Source organism: Symphalangus syndactylus, chromosome 18, assembly GCF_028878055.3.
Source record: "Symphalangus syndactylus isolate Jambi chromosome 18, NHGRI_mSymSyn1-v2.1_pri, whole genome shotgun sequence".
In the NCBI taxonomy this organism is placed as follows: domain Eukaryota; kingdom Metazoa; phylum Chordata; class Mammalia; order Primates; family Hylobatidae; genus Symphalangus; species Symphalangus syndactylus.
The window spans coordinates 103,116,042-103,141,162 of NC_072440.2; the positions used below are offsets into that span (position 1 = coordinate 103,116,042).

At 46.2% G+C, this 25,121-nt stretch overlaps 1 protein-coding gene and 1 long non-coding RNA gene across 6 annotated transcripts in view; one reads left to right on the forward strand and one right to left on the reverse strand.

Annotated features, from left to right (window-relative positions):
- Window positions 1–6,481, reverse strand: part of ASAP2 (ArfGAP with SH3 domain, ankyrin repeat and PH domain 2) — a 199,553-nt gene extending 193,072 nt beyond the window's left edge. For 2 of the 5 annotated variants that reach the window (XM_055253844.2, XM_055253848.2), the window contains exon 1: window positions 6,258–6,481. In XM_055253844.2, coding sequence (XP_055109819.1) covers window positions 6,258–6,383 — 126 coding nt within the window. In that variant the 5' untranslated portion in view covers window positions 6,384–6,481. Of the gene's footprint in view, window positions 1–1,472; window positions 1,798–6,257 lie in introns of those variants that run through there. The other 3 variants (XM_055253845.2, XM_055253843.2, XM_055253846.2) reach the window with 2 other exon arrangements.
- A 346-nt stretch (window positions 6,482–6,827) lies between these two features.
- LOC134733610 (uncharacterized) lies at window positions 6,828–13,558 on the forward strand. The gene is made up of 2 exons (XR_010117264.1): window positions 6,828–7,201; window positions 13,129–13,558. It is a non-coding gene; the product is annotated as an uncharacterized lncRNA (long non-coding RNA).
- The last annotated feature ends 11,563 nt before the right edge of the window (window positions 13,559–25,121 follow it).

Consider the following 25,121-nt stretch of genomic DNA (forward strand, 5'->3'; position numbering starts at 1 on the left):
CCCTAGAACAACCACAGTGAAGTCTTTAAAATGGAAATCGGACCATGTTATTCCCTGCTCAAAAACCTTCAACAGCTTCCCATCACACCAGAACAAAATCCAAATTCCTTCCCCAAGATGGACAAGGCCCTGTGTGACCTGGCGCTGCCAACCCCTCTGCCCGTCTCTCATCCTTCTCTCCCTCGCCCACTCCTCCCCACACACCCTGACCTTCCTTCAGTCCTTCCATGATCCCACCCATTGGCATTTCAGGGCCTTTTCCCAAGCTGTTCTATTCCCACATCTTCTGTGGCTGGCTTCCTCTCTGCATTCCAGCCTGCTCAAATGTCACCTCTGCAGAGAGGCTTTTCCTGATTTCGGTTTCCTGATCTCCAGAACCACTTTCTATCCCCATGTTATGCATGATTTTCCTTTACAGCACTTATCAACTGCCTAAGGTTGTTACATAACTGTCTGTTTATCAGTGATTATCAACCCTATTTGGGAGGAGGCTTTAAAAAATGCCAAGGCTCCAGGCCCCACCCAGACCAATTTAAGTCAGAATTTTAGGGAGTGGAGCCAGGCAGCTCTGCTTCACAAACGCCCAAGCAACTCCAGTGTGCAGCCAGGGTTCCGTCTAGAATAGTGCTTCGCAAGCTCTCAGGTGCCTGTGGTGTACATGGAGATGCCGTAAAAATTGAGGTCCTGGGTGGAACCCAGGGCTCTGCATTTCAGCAAGCTTCCAGGTGATGCCTCTCCCACTGGTTGCTGAGCCAACATGGTAGCCACCAGCCACGTGTGGCTACTGAGCACTTGCAATATGGCGGCTGAGAGCTGGATTTGTCTTAGGTCGCCTCATCAGACAGTGCGGGCCTAGAATGCATGTATATGCTCCACAAAGGAAGGCACCGGCACCTGGAAACGTGGGGTGCACAGGAAGAATTGAGGATCACTCCAAATTCTTGGTCTGAGCAGCCCTCTGGAGACCAGGTGACTGTGAAAATCCCACGGCAGACACTGAGTTGGCCACCACCTCAGGAGTAGATCAATATTTACCTAAGGCAGGGAGGCAGGTACAGAAGACCATAATGAATCAGCTTAGTGCCTTAGCATTTGGTAACCCACAGGTAACTGCCTGGACTTCAAGACTCAATGATACGACATCATATAAGGCCCTCCCTCACCACATCCCCACGCCCTGGGACCACCTGCACCCTTGCACATCCACAAGACTCCAGGCATTCCTACAGATGTGGTCCTCAGATTTTATTGCACTGATTTGTTTACAGGATTCTGTTCCTCTCGCTGGACTGTAGGTCCCTTCAAAGAGAGAACATATTCTTCTTGGTGTTCTATTCCTGCCACCTCACACACAGCCTAGCATACTGAAGGACTCAGGAATCCTGAGTGCATGGCAGGACCTGGAACCCACGAGGAGTGGCATCAGTACTTCTACTATTAAGCCTAAGAAAGAAACTGAATTCAGCATTCACCAGGGGGCAGGGAGGAAGGCTCACATATGAAGAGAAAATGGCTGCTTCCTTAAGTGATTCAAAATTTTCTGAAATTCAAATTTCAGAACACAGTTTAAAAGGTGGCCCTGTTTGACCCATCAAGGCTTACTTCCAAAAACATGAATGCTCTGGGCAAGAAGGTGATGTACTTCTGAAGACAGCAATAATCTGTTCATCTGGGGACTTGGAGGAACTGTTTTTCAAACAAGTCACAAAGGGCTAACATTCAGAATCACATTCTTGCCAAAAAGCACGTAGCCCTAGTTCCCACTGTTGCTGCTAGGAGGGTTCTGGTCCCATGGACGGCACGGCCCCTGGGAGCCTGCAGGCCCAGATGCTCACCCCACCCCTGCAGTTAGAACCCTGTGCTTATGACAGCAATGGGATTGCCAAGGTAACCAAGGACAACAAAGTAGAGAATTATGGCCCCGGAAGGAAGTAGATTAAATTTTAATACTTACAAGTCAACATCAAATTTATTTTTAAAACTACATCAATGCCAAATAAGCAAGGCAGAATGGATGGTGCTATAAAGGAGGGTCTAACTAAAAACACGAATATTCCAAATATGTATACAACTTTTCCTTATTTTGAGAACATTTCAAAGTGCCTAGAGGCTCGAAGAAACCAAAAAAAAAGAAGAAAAAAAAGGAACAAAAAACCCTTACTTTTCAAATTTCTGCCACAACTGCTTAGTTTTTCCATTATTTCCAAAAGCACAGGGCAGACTCTGGTTGCAGCACCAGACTTTGCTAAGTTTGCTAAAATTGTACAAAATGATGACTTGAACCAGAGAAGGTGGTCAAGTGAAAAATTATAAAATACAGGTATGCTCTCACCAGCTGCCAGGACAGCAAACTTTTTTTTTTTTTTTTTTTGAGACGGAGTTTCACTCTTGTTGCCCAGGCTGGAGTGCAATGGCACGATCTCAATTTACCGCAACCTCCACCTCCTGGGTTCAAGTGATTCTCCTGCCTCAGCCTCCCAAGGAGCTGGGATTACAGGCATGCGCCACCACACCCAACTAATTTTGTATTTTTAGTAGAGACAGGCTTTCTCCATGTTGGTCAGGCTGGTTTCAAACTCCCGACCTCAGGTGATCCGCCCGCCTTGGCCTCCCAAACTGCTGGGATTACAGGCGTGAGCCACCGCACCTGGCCTGACAACAAACTTTTAAAAAATACACATGGGTCACCTGTAATCCCAGCACTCTGGGAGGCCGAGGTGGGCGGATCACAAGATCAGGAGATCTAGACCATCCTGGCTAACACGGTGAAACCCCATCTCTACTAAAAATACAAAAAAATTAGCCGGGCATGGTGGCGGGCGCCTGTAGTCCCAGCTACTCAGGAGGCTGAGGCAGGAGAATGGCGTGAACCTGGGAGGTGGGGCTTGCAGTGAGCGGCAATCGAGCCACTGCACTCCAGCCTGGGCGACAGAGCAAGACTCCGTCTCAAAAAAAAAAAAAAAAAAAACAAAACATGGGTTAACAGATACACGGTAGTGTTTCATGCACTCACCCATTCAGCCATTCATCCATTTCCCTGACACTTCCACCCATGTAAATCCCATCTTCACTCCAAAAGCCCTCACTGGGGCCTGTGGACTCACTATATAATCTGGTAACCAATTGTCTGGCAGCTTCTGTGCTGTGTATTATCTTACTAAACCCTCTCCACAATCCTCTGAAGTTGACAGGTATTATTACCCAGACTTTAAAGCTGAGGAAAATGAGAAAATGTTAGGCATCTCACTCAAGTTCACTCAGCTGGCAAGTGGTGGAGTCTGAACTTGAACCCAGGTCAATCTGACAAAGGAGTAATTTATGAAAAGTAACAGGAAGCAGCATGGTTTCTGAAAACAGCAGGAGCCAAGTTCAAAGTCCACTTCAGAGCTCTATAACCTTTAGCAAATTAACCTCTCTGAGCCTCAATTTCCTCACCTATAAAGCAGAGATAAGGACTGAATTCAATACCTGTGAGTTTCATAGTACAGGATAGGGACCCAACAGTTACTATAATGATATTCCAGCAACAAGTACGCAAATCGAAACAGCACATTTTAATTGTAAAATGATTCTTTGGCAGATATAACCTACATTGGAAATAACAGATTCAAAAAGGTTAATCAGTTTAAAATTAGTTTGCTGGCCGGTGTGGTGGCTCACACCTGTAATCCCAGCACTGTGGGGGGCCGAGGCATGTGGATCACCTGAGGTCAGGAGTTCGAGACCAGCCTGACCAACATGGTGAAACCCCCATCTCTACTAAATACAAAAAATTAGCTGGGCATGGTGGTGCATGCCTGTAATCCCAGCTACTTGGGAGGCTGAGGCAGGAGAATCGCTTGAACCTGGGAGGCAGAGGTTGCAGTGAGCCAAGATGGTGCCACTGCATTCCAGCCTGGACAACAAGAGCGAAACTCCGTCTCAAATAAATAAATAAATAAATAAATATGAAATTAGTTTGCTAGTTCCATGATTCATTTGTTTAAACATAAGACCAACAGCTTGCAAATTTTATTTATTTGTTAAATGAGTAACTTTATGTCATGATACCCTCTCATGTTTCGTCTCAGTATGAGATTTTTGTTTAAAACCAAAATACCATACACATCAATTGCTATTAAACCATACATAGAACAAGTTTTGGTAATAGAAACGAACATTAGACACCTGGGAAATATCATTATTTAAAGAAATCCACATTGATTTACCTCAGAAAGTGAACAACTTTCAAATTTAGTTCTAAAACCAAGCTCACACATACCATCATCATAGCATGTATGTAGATTTTCTTAAAGTGAAATAAACCTGAAATGATTTTAATTTTTCCATTTTGAGACTTGAACCAATTCTTGGGCTTAGACGGCAACATGAAGCAAGCTTGCAATTTAATGAAATGACCAAATCCAGTCTCTTTGTAATCTGCTCAGTAACTGAGCTCTAGGGTAATCTCCTGCACAGCATACAAAAAGAGCTTTGGAATTATACACTGTAAACGAAAATTAATCAAAGAAAGGGGATGCCAATTTTAATAGCAATTCCTATTTGCTTGGCTTTCCAACATCTGCCAGTGTTAATAATATTTAACTGACAAACTGCAGTGGGGAAAAGCAACAGAACTTTAAACATAATCAAGCTTCCTAAAGAAAGACATCATGCACAATGCTTCCTTCCCTTAAGAAATATTCAGCTACCTTTTTGGTTGCAGTCATTCCATAAACATTATTAATGGTGTATTCTCAAAACACTGTGCTTTTTAACTGGCACTTAGGAAAAAATTTCATTCACCCATCCCCGTCTGCCTTATTTGAAGGCATCATTTGTAAGCCTTGCTGCTAAAAGTAGAATTAAGTGATCTGGGGAATCACCGAATTCATAGGAAAGGTTTACATGCAGCTCTCTTTCGCCAAATTAAATGGAGAGAAGGAAGGCTACCCAAGCTACATTAACGGCATTTAGAATGCTGAATCTGTTACTTTTGATTCCCTTTTATTGACTGTTTACAGCTACAAAGAAAAAATTTTTCCACTAAGGGAAAACATTCTGGATTTTTTTTTCAAGCAATTCCTAATAACAGATGCTTTGTTCAAATGGGCAAAAAAAGAAAAAAGAAAAAAAATAATGACATTGCCTCATTTAAAGCTCTTTAAAGTGACCTCCCCTCACTCCTGCTAGCCCAGGCGTCTTCTGCTAAAACACCTGCAATATCCAATTTTAAAACTGTAACCTGACATCCTGGCCAAGAGACATTTAATCATGGATTCACTATGGTCACACGTGTGGCTTGTAAACCTATTCTGAGCCGAGCAGAGTGCTAAGCACTTCACAGTCTCTGATCCGGGAAAGGATGCATTACTAATCCCGTTTGGTGGGTAAGGAAAAGGAGGACTGGAGGTGAGGATGTGCCTCAAACCACAGCCAACGGTGGCCCCTGGACTCACAGACTCTGCCCCTCTCCCCACGGCTTTAATTTTCAACCAAGCTTCTTCGTTCCTACGTGTTCCTCTCCCCAGGACCTGGAGAGCGTGCTGGTTAGCAGCTGGGCGTGATGACTTTGCACCTTGAAAGCACTTTACTAAAACCAGGCCTTTTCCAGGTTGAGGGGGAAGGGCGGCATTCCGGGTTCAAGCAGGTGAGACCCAGGTAACTGGGGAGCGGCTCCTGGAGGCCTCTTAGACCCAGAAGCGCCGACTCTCACACACCTTGCCCGCAGTTCCTTCTCCGGGCACGGGTGGAGGGCAGTCAGGCCGCCCTGGCTGAGGCGGGCACGCCTTCCCGGGCAGCCCGGGATGCCCCGGACCCGCGGACCCGAGGGTGGGGGCCCCGCGGGGATCGGGGGCTGCGGCGGGGAGCTCGGAGCGCGGAGCTGCCCCCGCCGGTCCACTTCAATAACAAGTTGGTAAGGTTCGCGCCGCAGACCAAAGACCCCGGGCGGCGGCGGGCAGCGGGATCCCCCGCTCGCCGCCGACCCCGACTCTGGCCAAAGTTGGCCGCGCTGCGTGGAAAGGACCAGGCCGGGGAACCCCGTGAGGGCCACGAGACCGAGAGAAGGGAGGTCTTAAAGAGGCCCTAGGTGGCCATCACCCATCTCCTCCGAGCCACCTAGGCGGGAACAAAGGGCTTCTGTCTCGGGCAGGGTTGGCCCAGCCGCGTCCGGCTTCGGAGCAAAGAAAGTTTTCCCGGGATGCGGATGCGGGAGCGGCGGGCGGGGCTGGGGCGCGGGATACCTGCGGCCGGAGCCGCCGCGCAGGCCGCCTCACCTCCTCGATGGCCGCCACGGTGTTCCGGCACTGCGCCGTGCGGGTGGTGAAGCTGGAGGCCGTGGGCGCCTTGTAGTCCTCATGGGTCTCGGTCACGAATTCCGACACGGAGATCTGGTCCGGCATCGCCTCGGCGCGAGGGCGCCGGCGCACGGCCGCGGGGGCGCCGCCGCCTCAACTGCCGCCGCGGGCTCCGACCGCCGCTCGGACACCGCCGCTGCCGCCGCCGCTCCGGCCCGCGGACAAAGGGGAGCGCCGGGCGCGGGAGCCGCGCGGGGCCTGGCGGCGGAGCAGGGGCGGCGCGCAGCCCCGCGCAGCTCAGCCGGTCTGCCCGCCTGCCCGCCGAGGGCTCCGCGTCCGCCGCCGCCGCGTCCTCTCAGAGCGAGCCCCGAGGCGGGCGCGCACAGCCGGCGGGAACTACCCGCCACCCAGCAGCGGGCCCCGACGCCTCCCGCGGAGAGGGGCGGGTCCGGGCCGGGGGCGGTGGCCGGCCGGGCGTGGGGCGGGGCGGCGGGAGGACCCGGCCGCCAATCGGCGCGCTCGCCGCTGCCGCGCCGCCGGGAAGCGGAGCCCGCAGGAAGGAAGGCGGCGCGCGCCCCGGCCCGCCGAGCCGTTCCTGGCCGCCGCGCGCCGCATTGTCTCGGCGTTCCGGGCCCCGCGCGCCGCGCCCATACCCCGCCCCCAGCCGCCCGAGGCCCGGACTCCGACCCGCGGCCGGCGAGGGTGCGTGTGGAGGTGCGCCCGGCCGGAGTCCGGCCCCGTGCGCGCCAACCGCCCCCCGCCCACGGCGCGGAGCACCTCTGGGCTCCCCACTTGAACGGCGGGCCGCGCCGGCCCATGAGGAAAGCGGGGTGCAGAGCTCGCCCCCTGCCGGACGATGCGCTCCGCCCGCGGGCACCCTGCGGGGACCACAGCCGGGCGTCAGAAGTGACCTGACTGTGAATGTACGCTTTGCGTGCAGTCATTGCATCCTCGCAGCCCTAGGAGACAGATGAAGAGATGGGTGCTTATTTTATATAGGGAACACAGTGTGCCCAAGAGCACAAGATAAACCCATGTTCCCTGACTCAAGTGTGAGTGCTTCAGAGCGGTGAGGGGCCCATACTGAAAGTCCCAGTCGCGTTTCCTAAGCTGCTCAATGATAGGTATTCTCGGTTATAGTTTTAGGGTACTAGGCCAGGACCCACCCTGGGAAGGCTACTGAACACCCTGAAGTGATATTCCTGCAGGCAGAGGAGGGAACCGAGGGGGTGCAGGAAGAGGAGGAGGGGGAGAACGTGCTACAGCAGCCAGCCAACCTCACACAAAACCGGGCCAGTAAAGGGTTCGAACTGGTACCGATTTTCATTTACAGCTCTTAAGGAAATTCTCGGTTATATTGAAAAATCCAGAAGCTCTGAAGATACCAGTCAAATAAAATCACACCCTATAACTCTACACCAGACTTGTGGCATGGTTTCTGTAGCTGCCAGCAGTAAAACCAAGAGAAACTTTACAAAAACCTTTTGTGCATCTGAAAAGGAGGAAGTGTGAGAGACATTGGAAATTCAGTATGTCAGACAAAGCCGTCTCCTGACACTGCAGGACAGTGGACCAGTCAAACAATCTTTTTAAAGCTCCCATGTAAGAAGTTGCTATATGAGGTGGCAGCTTAGGTCAGACATTATGTATGGCCTTTGGTATTTTAGTAGCACCACATGTAAAATTTAACTTTCTAAAATCGCTGTATTCGTGGATAGCTTTTATCATTGCACTAGACAACAAGTTACAATTTAAAAATTGTGTCTGTTTCTTCTGTTTTTTGATCCTTTTGGTGTCTGAAGGTTTCCTCTATTTGCAGCCTTCTACAATTCATGTTTTGTGTTTATTATTTATATTAATACATCCTCTCCAACACCAGGCAGATTCTGTTCCCTCCTACCTAGTTTCCCAGCTACAGTTTTTGACATGAGGGAATATGCTGAATAAGTTTTCAAGTCTTGATTTGTAGAGAGCTGGTCTCTATGAGGCTATGAGGGATCTAAGAAAGAAAGTCGGGTTTTTCCTTGATGTCTAGTGCAGCATTAACCAGACTAATCAATACTTCTACAAGGACAAAGTTAAGCTTGGTATTCTCTGTTCTCTCTTTATATACAACTCCAGTTCTTGTTTATTTTAGTTTAGTTTTGCAGGTACAGGAACCTTTAGTAGCCTCAAAAAAAAAAAAAAAAATTGCAAAGCTGTGTTGCATTGCAAGGCTGGTGGAAAACAACAATTAGTTACCAAGTTCATTGGTGGCCTAAAGAGGAAACCAAATTGGTAGAATGCTAGAGCCACTTAGTCCTCCATCACCCGTTAGAAATCTAATTTGCCTACTGCATAAGCCTAGAATTAAAGCAAGACCAGAGCAAAACATAGCTAATGCCTTTCTGAGATTAATAAAAGAATGAGTAGCTTCCAATAAATAATAAAATTAAAGTTCAACATGGATCAAGCAAACACTCTACACATACTCATTTTTTTTAAATGTATCACGAGAAGAAGAGTATGCTGATAATGACATTACAGGCCTATACTCCCTTATCCAGAATTATTAAATCTAAAAAGCCCTAAAAATGTAGCTTTACAAATAGTTCTTAATAGTAAAATTCACCTGAAATGAACTGACGTGAGGCTATGTGTGGGCTTGTTTATCCTACTTCATGTGAATATGTATGTTTTGCTGCAAAATATAAACATGGTTGATTATGAAGTATTGCCCCAGACCCTACTGGGTGTAATTAGGAATATATATTATATGCAATGTGTTACCTTTCTAAAATCCGAAAATTTCTGAATCCACACATATCTGGCCCTTGGGGTTTCAGTAAGAGATTGTAGGCCTGTATTATTTAAAAAAAAGAGAGAAGGAGAAGAAGAAGGAAGAAGGAGAAGGAAAAGAAGAAAAAGAGGAAAAGGAGAGAATGAAAACGCGATGTTAAAGACATCGTTTCCAGAGAAGAGACTCTCCTCTCAAAAATGAAATTTTAGCAGCCCAGTGAGATTGGCCAACAGCCCATTTCCCAAAGGAATCTTCTGCCTCTAGTAGTTCACAAGAACCTGGGATTTGTCACACTCAGATCAAGGTGTAAAATATGTTCTTGACTCTGAAATTTGCTTGAGGGTTGGCTGGTTTACACAAGACTTGTCCAGTTCACTTGCTGCTAACTTGTAAATGATTACTCTTGGAATGGGCAAATATGTGCTTTGAAAGAACGATGGTAAGAAATAGAAACAACAACCTAAAAACCCTGGTGATGTGAACATGGAAGTATAACTGAAAGTTTATTTTTGTAACTTAATAATACTCTCCCCAAAATTGTGTTGCCATTTATCCCCAAAGTGAGAGAAAATTGAATACATTTACCACAGTTATCTCACTTTAGCACCCAGAAACTATTTTACAAATGAAAACTTGGGTTTTGGTAATAAATTGCTTCTCTGTGATAAGTAAGCTAGCCTCCCTAAAGGGTGTAGCTTAGACTAGCTAATTTCTAAGGTGCCTCCCCGCCCTGGTGTTCATGCTGCCATTTTCTGTGTTTTATGTTAGTTTAGACACAAGAGAGAAAAATGCCACAAAGCATTGCTAAACATTAGTACTGAGACTCTAATTATTGTCCTAGACTTTTGAGAATGAGGTATGTTTTAGATGCCATTGGGAGCTAAATTTCTGAGAAAGTGGTCATTTTGTTAAGATGGTAGATTTAGATAACAAGCAGATTTATTCATTGCTAACTTTACAGATAACTTGAGACCTGTTCATTTTTTTATTTTATCAAAGCAGTTTCTTTTTTTCTTTTTTTTGAGACGGAGTCTCGCTGTCGCCCAGGCTGGAGTGCAGTGGTGTGATCTTGGCTCACTGCAGGCTCCGCCCCCCGGGGTTCATGCCATTCTCCTGCCTCAGCCTCCTGCGTAGCTGGGACTACAGGCGCCCGCCACCTCGCCCGGCTAATTTTTTGTATTTTTAGTAGAGACGGGGTTTCACCATGTTAGCCAGGATGATCTCGATCTCCTGACCTAGTGATCCGCCCGCCTCGGCCTCCCAAAGTGCTGAGATTACAGGCATGAGCCACCACGCCCGGCCAACAAAGCAGTTTCAATAGCTGACACACTCATTGCTGAACTGGAAAGATAGTAATAGGTAAATTAAATATGATCAGTCATATACTGTAGTCACTTGTGCTGGCTCCAGAGACCTGATTCTTCAATTGTCAGGAATTTTGCAAGTTGTTGGTTGTATCTCTTCTCTATGGTAGAAATATTATATCATGGTGTGCTAGCGAACGTCTCTTCCCAACTCCACGTTCTGGTAGTTAGAGATTGTCCATCGTAGAGTATTTACACCAGGAAAATTGGCAAATGATAAAAATCAAGGCCTGATTTATTGTTTTGTTGATTGTCTAACTTAACTTAATGCAGTTATAGAGAAAGTATCATTCATGCAGATTAGACTTAAAGGTGTGTCAGGTCTACAACCATCACATTGTAAATAATGAAATTTTTGAGGAAATACCCTTCTAATATTTGCAAACTAGTACATGATTGAGTAAAAAGGTCACTCATGTCATTGACATGAATACAGTTATAGCATGCATCTTCACTGTTTCAGTTTTGTCTTATTAACATAAACAAAAAAGTCAACTAATACTCAGGTTGGCACTACACTCATTTGTCAATGACATGAGCAACTTCTTTGTTGAGCTGGACAATAATCAAGCATTTATTTATAGTCTTATTTTGTCAAATTGTGGTTGAATTGCAGACACAGATTGGCTATGGATTAAAGCATTTGGCCAAAATCAATGAAAGCATTCTGTGAGAATCAATTAGCTATATGGAATTTACAGTAAAGAGTAGTGTGTAATTTGTAATTACTCATAAATGGTGTGCTACACATCTTTTAAATCAGTAAAAGTTAAATGTATTTACTTATGTTCACACATACACTGTTCAGAGAGTAGATTGTTAAACATTGACCAGCCCACTTCTGAGTATAATTGTATCATCCTTGTTCAGAGTCAGGGCATTGGAACTTCCAGCTCTGAGTCACTCTTATGGAATTAAAACACATACAGGATAAAATCTGAGTAAATTGGACTATATGAGCAAAGGAACTTGTGTTAATAAAAAGTATTTGTCTTTGAGTTATTAAGAAAATGCCATGTGTTGTTTTCAAAGTACTCAGAACAATACAACCCAGTACCAACAGAGGGTGTGGTTTGTTTTAATGAAAGAGCAAAAAAGAGTTTAATAAGCACTCTGTATGTAAAGAAGTTTCTCTGAAGCTTTTAAAGTGTGCTTGCAATAATTTATCTTCTTGAGTCAACTCAGTCTCTTCCACCTCCGTGGAGACCCATTCTTAATTTTGCAGGGCCCCCTCTTAGGTGGTACAGAAGTCCACTTGTGTCTTATCTGAATATGTTCTCCCTGGGCTAAAGAATGTCCAGTGGTTTCCGTTTGGCCCCTAGATAAGGTTTAAACTCCTTCGTCACAGTTTGCTCCAGGCTCTTCCCCAACTTCCTTGACTCTGGCCCTCCCCACACCATATTTTGACCCAGGGATCTGCAAACTGTGGCCCAGGGGCCAAATGCAGTTCACAACCTGTTTTTGTAGTGTTTGTGAGCTGAGAATGGTTTTGACACTGTTTAATGGTTGAAGAAAATGAAGAATAATATTTCATGACGTGTGAAAATTACACGGAACTCAAATTTGAGTGATTATAAAGTTTTATCCACAGCACCACACCATTCTTTTACTTCTTACCCACGGCGGCAGAGCTGAGTAGTTTCGACTGACATCAAATGGCCCCCACACCTAAAATATTTGCAATACTGTCTCGCTCTTCATAGAAAAAGTTTGCCAGCCCCACTTTCACCACACCAAGCTTGCCATGTTTCCCAGCTCACAGTGCTCTTGCGTGACATTAAGTTGAATGCAGTCTCCCTGCCTTTCATCCGTTTCCCAGAGGGCAAGTTAACTCACCATTCGCTGAGCACATTATGGATTTCCTCGTCCGTGACCCCGCATGGGGACTCCTCTGCCTGGAGCACTCTTCGTCATGTCCATCTGGCAAACTTCTGGTCCTCTTTCAGGATCGAACCCAAATCTCCCCTCCAGACATCATTTTTTAAGTCTCTGGGTAAAACCATCTGAGTTCCCCCTGCTTCCACAGTGCTGTACACGTAGCCTAGCGCTGTTGTGAGGGGATAGAGTGAGGAGCACGCTGTGAAGTGCCGCTGCTGCCCTTCCTCCCTGCCCGTGCACATTAGCGTCCTCTCTATTCTCATTGGCATGTGAAGTAATTGTTGTAGCCAATTAATGATTCAGACGAGATGGGAGCACTCATTTCATTGAACTGATAAGTCTCAACTTCACTCTGGAAATACAATGCTTCTCTTGCCCCAAAGCACTGGATGCTTGCATTATACAAATGTTCACATTAGATCATGACTAGAACATCTGTTTTCTCAGCTCACTGCAGTCACTAGGCTCCTGGGAGAAGGGGAGGTGTTTTACTTATCTTTGTATCTGTAGCTCCAAAACAGAGCAGGCAGGCACACAGTAGGTGCTCCATAAACGTTCATATAATTGAATTGCACGGAGGTGCTAATCCTTCAGCATACTAAATGAGAGAAGACATGTTAATTCAGCATAAGGAAAAGCCATTGGTTTGAGATATGTGAAGGCACAGTGGTTTCTTTTCCCCCCATGATGGGGGTCTTCTCTCCACTCAAGTATTCTGGTAAAAATATGTTTATAGACAGAATGCAAGCAGTGGTTGGGAGGGCAGTGGTGATTGGATTGGGTCCCTTGCCCTACTACAGACTGAAATGTCTTTTTCCCTCTACATCAGGAGCCTCATTTCGGTTCCAGTTTCAGTATGGTGGTGGCATGACACCGTCACATATGAGCTAAGGACTCCTGTCGCCTCAACCCTTGCTACTCAAAGTGTGGTCCTCAGATCAGCTGCCCTGGCATCACCTGGGAGCCTGGCAGAAGTGCAGAACCTTGGACCTGGTGAATCAGAGCCTGCTCTTCAGCAAGATCCTCAGGCAATGTGTTTGCACTTTACAATTTGAGAAGCATTGTTCTAGCATACGTATGGATACAGCATAAGCGAGGAGTTGATATTCCCACTTGTCAGAAGCAGTATTCCAAGTTAGGTAAACTATACTGATAGGACTCAATAAAACCTGAAGGGTTAAGGTTTTTTCTGGTCCTAAGATTTAGGAAAGTTCCTTTCGTTTCTGAAGTGCCATGCTGTAATATACTCTGTCTAGCTGCTGCTGTACTGCATTTCTCATTCTTTCAACTAATATTTACTAAATACCTAGTATATGCCAAGCACTGTCCTCAAAACTAGGATGTAGTAATGAACAAGCCAGAGAAGGTGGTAGGTGCTTTAGAACTTAGATCTAGCAGGGGAAGGCAGATAGTAAGTAAATACACAACTAAAATAATGTCACATAAGTCTTATTGAAGGAAACGAAGCAGAGGGATGGAATAAAGAATATCCTGGTAGGGTAAAGTAGCTACATCCAAGAGGACAATCAGAAAAGCCTTCTGGGAGGAAGTGACATTTGAGCTGAGTCCAGAATGAGGAGAAGCAGCTGAGTGCAAATCAGAGAGGAGAGTGTTACAAAGCAACAGCAAATGCAAAGTCTCTGAAGCTGGAGTTAAGCAGACCTTGTGAGAAGAAGGTCAGAGCAGCTGGAGCTCTGGGAGCAAGGGAGCAATAGCTGTGGCCAGGAGCTGATGCTGAAGAGGTGGACAGGACCCAGAGGGTGCAGAATCTCAAAATCTTCTTGGGTGTGTTGTTTGGTTGGTTTGTTTGTTTGTCTGTTTTTAGAGACAGGGTCTCGCTCTGTCTCCCAGGCTGGAGTGCAGTGGTGCGATCACGGCTCACCGCCGCCTCGACCTCCTTCTCGATCTCCTCCTTGTATGTGTTTTTTACAAGCAGAGGGCCGGCGTGATTTGTTTCACACTTTATAAAAGGTCATGTTGGCTGCGCCTGGAGAAATGATTATAGAGGGGCAAGTGTAAAGGCAAAGCAGTAAAATAAAATACTAATTCACAATAGATAAATTGGACTTCAAAAATAAAACTTTTGTCCTACAAAGGACACATCAAGGAAGTGGGAAAAAAAAACTCATGGATTTTAAGGAAATGTTTTTTTTTGTTTTTGGGTTCTTTTTGTTTGTTTGTTTTGTTTTTTTGAGACAGGGTCTCGCCCTGTTGCCCAGGCTGGAGTGCAGTGGTGCAATCATGGCTCACTGCAGCCTTGGCCTCCCTGAGCTCAGGTGATCCTCCCACCTCAGCCTCCCAAGTAGCTGGGACTACAGGCGTACGCCACCATGCCTGGCTAATTTGTTTTGTACTTTTTAGAGAGACAGGGGTTATACCATGTTGTCCAGGCTGGTCTCAAACTCCTGGGCTCAAGCGATCCTCCTGCCTCGACCTCCCAAAGTGCTGGGATTACAGGCATGAGCCACTGTGCCGGGCCATAATGAAATATTTGTAAATAAGATATCGGATAAGGTACTTGTATCTAGAATAAAGAACTCTTACAACTCAATAATAAAAGGCTACTCAATTTTAAAATGGGCAAAGAATTCGAATAGACATTTATCCAAAGACGATATACAAATCGCTAGGCAGACGAAAAGATGCCCAACATCATTAGTCATCAGGGAAAGGCAAATCCAAACCACAGTGTGATACCATGTCACACCCACTAGGATGGTGATATGGTTTGGCTGTGTCCCCACCCAAATCTCATCTGGAATTGTAGCTCCCATAATTCCCATGTGTTGTGGGAGGGCCCAGTGGGAGATAATTTAATCATGGAGGAGGTTCCCCCATACTGTTCTCATGGTAGTGAATAATGGTTTTTTTGGGTTTTTTTGTTTTTGTTTTTGGGATGGAGTCTCACTCTGTTGCTAGTTTGGAGTGCAGTGGCGTGATCTTGGTTCACTGCAACCTCTGACTCTCTGGTTCAAGCGATTCTCCTGCCTCAGCCTCCCAAGGAGCTGGGATTACAGGCGCCCACCACCATGCCCAGCTAATTTTTCTATTTTTAGTAGAGACAAGGTTTCACCACGTTGGCAGGATGGTCTTGATCTCCTGACCTGGTGATTGGCCTGCCTCACCCTCCCAAAGTGCTGGGATTATAGGCATGAGCCACTGTCCCTGGCTGAGATCTGATGGTTTTATATGGAGAAACTGCCTTGGCTTGGCTCTCATTCTCTCTTGCCTGCTGCCATGTAAGGCATGCTTTTTTGCCTTCCACCATGATTGCGAGGCCTCCCCAGCTACGTGGAACTGTGAGTCCATTAAACCTCTTTTTCTTTATAAATTACCCCGTCTCGGGTATGTCTTTATCAGCACCGTGAAAACAGACTAATACAGATGACTAGAATAAAACAGACAGTAACAAGTGTTGGTGAAGATGCAGAGAAACTGGAGTCCTCACACGCTGCCAGTGGGAGTGCACAGTGGTGCAGCCACTTTGGAAAACAGTCTGGGACTTGCTCAAACGTTTAAACATAGAGTTATCATATGACTTAGCAGTTTCACTGCTGGGTATATACCAAGAGAAATGAACTTGTTCACGAATATCAACAGCAGCATTATTCATAATAGCCCAACAGTGGAAACAACCCAAATGATCACGAACTGATGAATGGGTGAACAAAATGTGGGATAGTTTCCTGGGGACCATAACAAACCACTGGAAACTGGGGGCTTAAACGGCATGCATTTATTGTCTCCGTTCTGGAGGCTGAGAGTGAGAGACCAAGGTGTAGGCAGGGTCAATTCCTCCAGAGGCTGTGAAGGAGGCTCTGTTCCAGGCCCCTGTCCCAGCTTCTGGTGTTTTCCTGGCCATCTTTATCATTCTTCAGCTTGTAGACTTATCACCCAGAGTCCTCCCTTCATCTGCACTTGGCATGCTCCCTGTGTGCATGTCTGTGTCCAAATTTCCCCTTTTTATAAGGACACCAGTCATGTTGGATTAGGGACTCACTCTATTCCAGTATGACATCATCTTAACTAATTACATCTGCAACTATTTCCAAATAAAGTCACAGTCTGAGGCATTAGGCATTAGAATTTCAACATATGAGTTGGGGGGCATAATTCAACCCATGAAATAATGGAATATTATCTGGCTATTAAAAGGAATGAAGTATTGATACAAGGATGAACTTTGAAAACATTGTATTCAGTGAAAGAAGCCAGTCACAGAAGATCACATATTATATGACTCCATTTATATTAAGTGTCTAGAATAAGCAAATCTGTAGAGACAGAAAGTAGATTAGTGGTTGCTTAGGGCAGGGAAGGGGATGGAGGAGTAACAGGGTAAGAGATAAAGGGTTTTTTGGGTGACGAAAATCTTCTAAAATTGATTGTGGTAATGGTTTTACAATTCTGTGAATTTGTTAAAATCCCTTAAGTTGCACACTTTTTTATTTTATGTTATTTTGAGACAGGGTCTTGCTCTTCACTGAGGCAGGAGTGCAGTGGCACAGTCATGGCTTACTGCACCTCCACCCCCATGGGCACAAGGGATCCTTCCCCCCGAGTCTCCCAAAGTGCTGGACTACAAGGGCGCGCCACCACACTTGGACAATTTTTAAAACTTTTCGTAGAGATAGGGTCTCACTGTGTCGCTCAGGCTAGTCTTGAACTCCTGGGCTCAAGAGATCCTCCCACCTCAGCATCCCAAAGTGCTGAGATTACAGGCATGAGCCACCGTGCCCGGCCAAATTGTGCACTTTAAATGGTGGAATTATATGGTATATGAATTATATCTCAATAAAGCTGTTACAAAAAAAAAACTCTACAAATTAGTGTTTAAAAAAATGTTAAGGACTAAAAAAGTAAAAAACAAATGTGTGGACTCAGAGTTTGGAGCTCGAGTTCAAATCATGGCCCTGCCACCTTCCCTGACCTTGAGTGAGTTGCTCTAGGAAGCTTCACTTCTTCATTGGAAAGATGGAATGAGAGAAGAAAGGTACTATCACATATCTAGCAGGGTTCATACAGGAATTAGAGGTTATCTAAGTAAAATAAGAGTTACTTATTTTAGAATTAGAGATTATCTAAGTAAAAATACCTGACACATAATTGTTGCTCAAAAAAATATTATCATACATTTTATATCCCACTCTTGAAAACATAGTGTGATTCACTGGGCACAGTGGCTCACACCTGTAATCTCAGCACTTTGGCACTTTGGGAGGCCGAGGCGGGTGGATCACTTGAGGTCAAGAGTTCGAGACCAGCCTGACCAACATGGTGAAACTCCATCTCTACTAAAAAAAAACACAAAATTAGCCTGGCTTGGTGGCACATGCCTGTAATCCCAGCTACTTGGGAGGCTGAGGCAGGAGAATTGCTTGAACCCAGGAGGCAGAGGTTGCAGTGAGCTGAGATCATGCCATTGTACTCCAGCCTGGGCAACGAGAGCGAAATTCCGTCTCAAACAAAACAAAACAAAACAACACAACACAACACAACACATAGTGTGATTCTATAACTGATAAGTCTTTATTTGGTCATAAAAAAAAAGATCTGCTGGACATGGTGGCTCATACCTGTAATCCCAGCACTTTGGGAGGCCAAGGCAGGCGGATCACCTTAGGTCAGGAGTTGGAGACCAGTCTGACCAACATGGAGAAGCCCCGTCTCTACTAAAAATACAAAATTACCAGGGCATGATGGCGCATGTCTGTAACCCCAGCTACTAGGGAGGCTAGGGCAGGAGAATCACTTGAACCTGGGAGGCAGAGGTTGCAGTGAGCCGAGATTGCACCAATGCACTCCAGCCTGGGCAGCAAGAGCAAAACTCCATCTCAAAAAAAAAAAAAAAAAAAAAGTCAAGAAATAGCAGATGCTGGTGAGGCTGTGGAGAAATAAGAACACTTTCACACTGCTGGTGGGAATGTAAATTAGCTCAACCATTGTGGAAGACAGTGTGGCAATTCCTCATAGACCTAGAACCAGAAATATCATTGGACCCAGCAATCCTATTACTGGGTATATACCCAAAGAAATATAAATTATTCTGTTACAAAGATGCATGTGTATGTTCATTGCAGCACTGTTCACAGCAGCAAAGACATAGAATCACCCCAAATGCCCATGAATGATCCACTGGATAAAGAAAATGTGGTATAGATACACCACGGAATACTATGCAGCCATAAAAAGGAACAAGATCATGTCCTTTGCAGGGACATGGATGGAGCTTGAAGCCATTATTCTTAGCAAACTAACGCAGGAACAGAAAACCAAATACTATGTGTTCTCACTTACTAGTGGGAGCTGAACAATGAGAATACATGGACACGGGGAGGGGAACAACACACACTTGAGCCTGTCGGGTGGGGTGGGCGTGGGAGGAGGGAGAGCATCAGGATAAGTAGCTAATGCATGTGGGGCTTAATTCCTAGGTGATGGGTTGATAGGTGCAGCAGACCACCATGACACACATTTACCTATGTAACAAACCTGCATGTCCTGTATATGTATCCCAGAACTTAAATAAAAAAAAAAAAAAGGCTCTTTTAATACCTCTCAGAAAGCAAACTCCCAAAATAGAGCTAAACCATAGAGGAAAAACATATTCCCTGGCATTATTCATGCCGCAGGAGGACCCAGCTCTGCTGCTTTTTCGCCTCTGACGTCTCTTCTCCCGACTTTTGTTTTTATTCCTTGAGCTGGTAATTGAAGCTGTCAGAGAAGGCTCATGACGGTCAGTATTTCATTGATGAATTCCAGCTGGGACTAAAGAGGGCTGTTGAGTTGGAGAGAGAGAGAAGGCCCTTTGGGAACGAGCCCATGCTCTGAGGCAGTGGGATGTGAGTATCCAGCCCATTCGGTGATTAACTCTGTGTCCAGCAAGGTTTTCCTGCCCATCCATTTGAGGTGCTGGCCTGAGTCAGCATGTGCCTCAAGAGTGGAGTGAATACAGAAAGCTGCCTGGAGAATACATAGCTGAAATGAGGTTAGGATACACGGAGATTCCTGCCATGGGGCTAAGCATATTCTGGTGCTTTAAGGAGGAAATTAGAAAGAAATATTGTGCTGGTCGCAGGTCCCTTAGGAGGGTCCATTTGGACATCTCCATCACAAAGCCTGGAGCCCTACAGTCGAATAATATACAGGAACCCAATTCAAAGCTGTCATTCAGAGACGATGCCGTGTGCACATGCCAGACACTGTAGTAGCCTCTGGGAACACGGGGCTGAGGGTGTAATGGTGTCTGCAGAGGTGCTGGGCCTTCATGCCGCCTCACAGAGAGGGGAACACAGAAATAAATGACCTTCAGAGAGGCATTTCTCTATCCCATAGAACAGGGGCCCAACATAACCCAGAGACAGATGCCCTGAGCCAACTGGACTATCTGCCACTTGGTGCCATAGTGATCTGGGTATCCAGGGCTGTTAAAGCTTCCTCCAAATTAGCTTTTCTCCCAGCTCTCTAGACTGTCTAATTTATTTCATCTGGTCACTAAGTCCCCGAATGGATCTATCCCAACAGACCTCTCGTGATGACGTAATCTGAGCAGCTACAGCCTGACTTAGAACATATCACTGAGGGATGATCTCCTGAACTTTGAATCCCCCACCTCCCAAGCCTGTTCTGGGAGCTGCTTTCTTTCCCCAGAGCCCTCCTCGCTGCTGTCCTCATGCTGAACACAGGTCTCTCCTAGTTCCAGGTCTCTGCAGTCACACCGGTCAGCATCATCTCCTCCCCACTGTGGTGTTTGCTCGCCTGTTGGGGGTATGGTGAGAATGACCATGGGCTAGGCCCAACCCCTCTACCATCATTCCTAGGCTCAAAAGCATTGCTGACACTCGCCCAATTGTAAGGATCTCCGGGACCCCTGGTAAAGTCCAGGTTCCAGAAGGCCCTGGCACAGAGCTGTCTTTAGGGGAGGGGATTGGAAATCTGTATTTTTAATATGTGCTTGGGAGATTTGAGAAAGCAAGTTTACACAGCTTTATCTAGCATTTTAGAGGAGAAACTCAAAACCAACGATTAGGCCAGGCACAGTGGCTCACACCTGTAATCCTAGCACTTTGGGTGGTGGGCAAATCGCTTGAACCCAGGAGTTCAAGACCAGCCTGGGCAACATGGTGAAACCCCATTCCTACAAAGAATACAAAAATTAGCCAGGCATGGTGGTGCACACCTGTGGTCCCAGCTACTTGGGAGGCTAAGAAGTGGGAGGATCACTTGAGCCTGGGAGGTGGAGACTACAGTGAGCTGTGATGGCACCACTGCACTCCAGCTTGGGTGACAGAGTGAGACCCTGTCTCAAAAAACAAAAAGGACTTTGAATCGAGCAGCCCCCTTCCTTAGAGCACTTGCTCTTTCATGCCTCTGGGGAACCACTTGCAGAGTCGCAATAAGAGAGCAAAAAGTTCCCAAGGGATCTGAAAGTGCCCAACATTCACTCTGAAAGTGCTTGCCTAACCACCACACAGGGAGTGGTTGGTTGGCCTGTAGGATTTGGAGCTGTGGATGTTTCCTGTGTCTATGCAGAAGTAATAACCCTTAGTCATATAAGAGACCTAGTCATGGCTCGAAGCAGAGACTTCATTTTCTCAGTTCTGTGGAATTCCCAAAGTCTGCAAGGCCATGTGTGTGACTCTCTTTGCAAAGAGTTTGGGAGTTGTTTTCTTGTAACTTGGTTGGAGAGCAGCATTTAGTGAATGCTTCCAGGCAGCCCAGGGGTCAGATATCAGACCCCCGACAAGAGTGGGACCCCCTGGGATTTGGAGCCATGCACTTTTCCTCCAGAGGTTTCTTTCTCTGTTGGTGTTTTTAAAACAGGGCTACACCCCGTTATGTTTGCTCCAGTGTCCCTTCCTTTCTCTCCTGGACTCTCCCAGTCTGTTCGGGGTTCTCAGCCAAAGTTGACCTCACTGGCCGCCTCTGCATTGCATCTTGGTGAGTCCCACTTGCAAATGCCAAGAAATGAGCTGTGCAGTTTGTTCAGGCCCTGTTCACATTTTCCATATGGTTCTGAGCACAACAACTCTGTGCCTGGGCCTCCGGTCTGCACCCGGGTCCTGTCCTGAACCCTCCAGTGGGCAAAGCCCAGAATGTGGCAAGAAGGTCCCTGGCCGGGCCAGACCTGTGGAAACGGCCGGTTGGGCACACTGGATCAGTCTGAGTATGCTGAAGACAGGGCATGGAAAAACCATGACCAAGGGATTCCATGGCAGGATTGCCAGCAAATCAGTGCCCCCTTTGTGCCCCACTCCATAATATGACACAGCAATCCAGCCTGGGGCTGGCAGAAGCAAACAGCATGCCTTCCACATGCATCCCCACCACTGTGCATCAGATAGAAAGCTGCTGATACCCTAATAGGGTGGGATTGGGCCCTTGGCTGAGTGGGTCTCAGCCCACCTGACTCGCAAGCTGGACTACCAGGGGTTCTATACTTCCTGAGTCTAAGACTCCCTCCGCAGGGCACAAGACCCCACAGATACTCCAGCTTCTTTGCTCAAAAAGGCTAACCAGAAGAAGTAGAAAACATGGTTTTCTTTGATTGAGACCCCAGTGAATGCCAACCCAAAGTCAACTGATCATTTGCTACATGCGTCTGTGATTTAATTTGCCCTTCTTCCTCATCTAGTTGTCCAACCAGAAACCTTGGCAACATCCTAAAGTCCTTCTCCTCCGTCATCCTGCAAATCTAGTCAGTCACCAGGTCCTGATGATTCTACTTACATAGTACCTACAGAGTTGCTCCCTACCCTTGATTCTCCCCTCATCCCTCATCAATTCAGGCCCTCACTCTTTTTTTTGTGAATACAGCGGCATAACAAGTCTTATCTCCAGCCTAGACAACTCTCCAATCCATCCTGTTTACGTGGGTGCCATAATTATCCTTCAAAAAGTGATTATTCAAAAATGCAAATCTAGTATGGCACTCGCTTAAAAATCTTTCAATGGCTCCCCACAGTCTGTGAATAAAATCCCAATTCCTCAGTGTGCTATATAAGGCCCTTTGCCGTCTAGACTGCTTAACGGTTCAGCCTAATTTCTCAACAAATGTCGAATATATCCACAGATACAGTCACGCCTAACTCATTCATTCATTCTCAATTCCTGTTATGCATCAGATCCTGTGCTAGCCCTGAGAATCCAGGGATGAGCAAGAGAGCCACAGTCCCTGAGCCCCTAGAGCCAGCAATCCAGAGTGAGAGCAGACTCTACCAAGAAGGTACAATTAAGTTCAAGTTCAGTGGGTGAACATGCCGGGGCTATTGCCTTGCCTGAGTCCAGGGAGGGCTCTGATCCAGATGAACAAGGGAGCCCTGATGACTATGAGCTGGAAGTTGGTGGTGCAGAGTCAAAGGGGAGAGAGAGCTTCACCTAAGCTAGACTTTACCCAAGCTAGTGGAGAGCCACAGAACCATTTCAGGCAGATTCGCCTTCTCAAAATCTCTCTGGCTGCAGTTTGGGGAACAGGTCGAACCACGTGTAGCTTCCCATATTGTGTGCATTCTTTCACACAACCCTGAGCACAAGCCCTTCCATCCTTCTAGAGGCTGTCTGCCCCTTGTGTATCTGTGAATTCTTTCCCATCTTCCAAGAGTCAGCTAGAAATCATTACAATTCATATACCACCCCTTCCCCTCTGCCTGCATCCAGCTGGGCACGTCAAGACCTACACGATTCCCTGCACTGCATGTCTTCTCTCTCCACGGGAAGAGTCCTATTTCATCCTAGACCCAGAAGTCTCGCGGGGGTTCCATTGTCCCCAGATGCTTGTGTTTTTCACACAGTACATTTCGGAACATAGGCTCCTGAAGGAGAAGAGGACTTGTAAGCATCCTTCTGATCTTTCGTGGTGGGAAAACCCTTGGCTTTGTACCTAAGTTTGGGCAAAGGCCTGATCAGGAAGGAAACCTAAACTTACTCTTTTTTTTGAGACAAGTTCTCACTGTGTCATCCAGGCCGGAGTACAGTACCATCATAGCTCACTGCACCTTGAACTCCTGGGCTTAAGGGATTCTCCTGCCTCAGCCTCCCGAGTAGCTGGGATTACAGGCACACGCCACCACCCCTGGCTAATTTTTTTGCTTTTTGTAGAGATGCGGTTGTAGAGATGCCATGTTGCCCATGCTGATCTCAAACTCATGAGCTCAAGCAATCCATCCACCTCATCCTCCTAAAGTGCTAGGATTACAGGCGTGAGCACCACACCCAGCCAGGAAGCCTGAACTAGTGATGGCTCAGTGAACAGGCTTATGGTAGGTTACATAGGTTGTGCGGTGCACAGCTCGGGGCACCCTTCCCATCAGAGTCATTGTCCAGCTGCAGATCAATTAGGCTTTGGTGGGGCCTGGGGTGCAGATGGCAGTGGAGTGTCTGGAGGAAGGGGTGCCTTCTCCCAATCACACAAATAGCTCAGTACGAGCTGGAAACAGTGAAGATGCTAGGTGGGTTTGATAAGCTGAACAGGGTTTGTCTTTGATAACGATGTAAGAAACTTGGTTTAGTTTATAATTTGTAAGTAGCTTCTAGCAGTTTTCAGTTAGGATTAACTGACTTAAGGAAGAGTGGGCTTATTGGTTTGGAAAGTCTTAGCATTGGCCAGACAGAGGTGTTTACTTCATGTCATCTATGCCACACTGCAGGCTAATGATCTGGTCCCTTGCGAGCAGTGAATGCATTTGCTGAGGTTACAAGCAGTTTTTGTTCCTATGTACAAATTGGTGAAAACTGAGATTCATTTCATTCATTCATTCAATCCTTCATTCATTCACTCAACATATTTAGGGATCATCTTTTTTTGTGCCTGGAAATGTGCTATTTGTTTTATACATATCATATGCCTCCAAAGCCCTTATTATACATGTATTTATTATAATTCCTATTGCACAGCTTAACAAGCTAAATTGAAAAGTACATCAGCCACTTAGATAGGATTTGGAAATGCAGAAAAAGGATGAGATTTCCTCTTTCTACAACCCTGCGATGGAGGTTCTAAAAGCTGCTCTTGAACTTTAAGCCCTACAAGGATGCAAACATCAAGAGGTGGTAAAAAGGAAGAGAAGAGCAGCCAGATTTAATTATGCTTAGATCTCTCTTGGCACAGACCATACATAAGCCATGGCCCCTGCCCCAATGGGCAGCAATTTAAGAGGCAAACAAGTGGCCTCACACTATCCAAGCATACACAAGGTAGGAAGGCATGAAATTAGCACAGCAACATCCAGGATCAAAAGCAATGTTTGATTTTATCTTCATAGGCAATAAAATGTGAAGCACATTATTTGGCAGCAATCAGAAAGGCAGACTGCTGACTTTTTGTAATTCTTTGAAGGTTTATAGCATGTCAGTTATCATAGCACTTTTGACAATGGAGACTTCATATCTTGAGATGGGGCAGGTGAGTGTGCAAAATGAAATGTGGTTAGAATATTAAGGCTTGTGACACAGTACTTGGCCCTCAAGCTGTTCTGACTCTTCCAAAGTACATTCAGTTCAAGAATGCATCTCTGGTTTCTATTCCCGGTCACTCGGGAAATGACTCCTTGTCTGTAGGTATTTGTTTTGCATGAAACCAATTATGATCGTGTTTCTCATGTGTAGACATCATTATTATGAGTGCAGTTCTAGTTCAGTCCAGTATATTTATGTCTATGAGGCTAGTTTCCTGTAATTCAAATTATTATTTTTCTGAGATAGGGTCTCACACTGTTGCTTTGGATGGAGTACAGAGGCGTGATCATGGCTCACTGCAGCCTTGACCTCCCTGGGCTCAGGTGATCCTCCCATCTTGACCTCCCGGGTAGCTGGGACTACAGATGT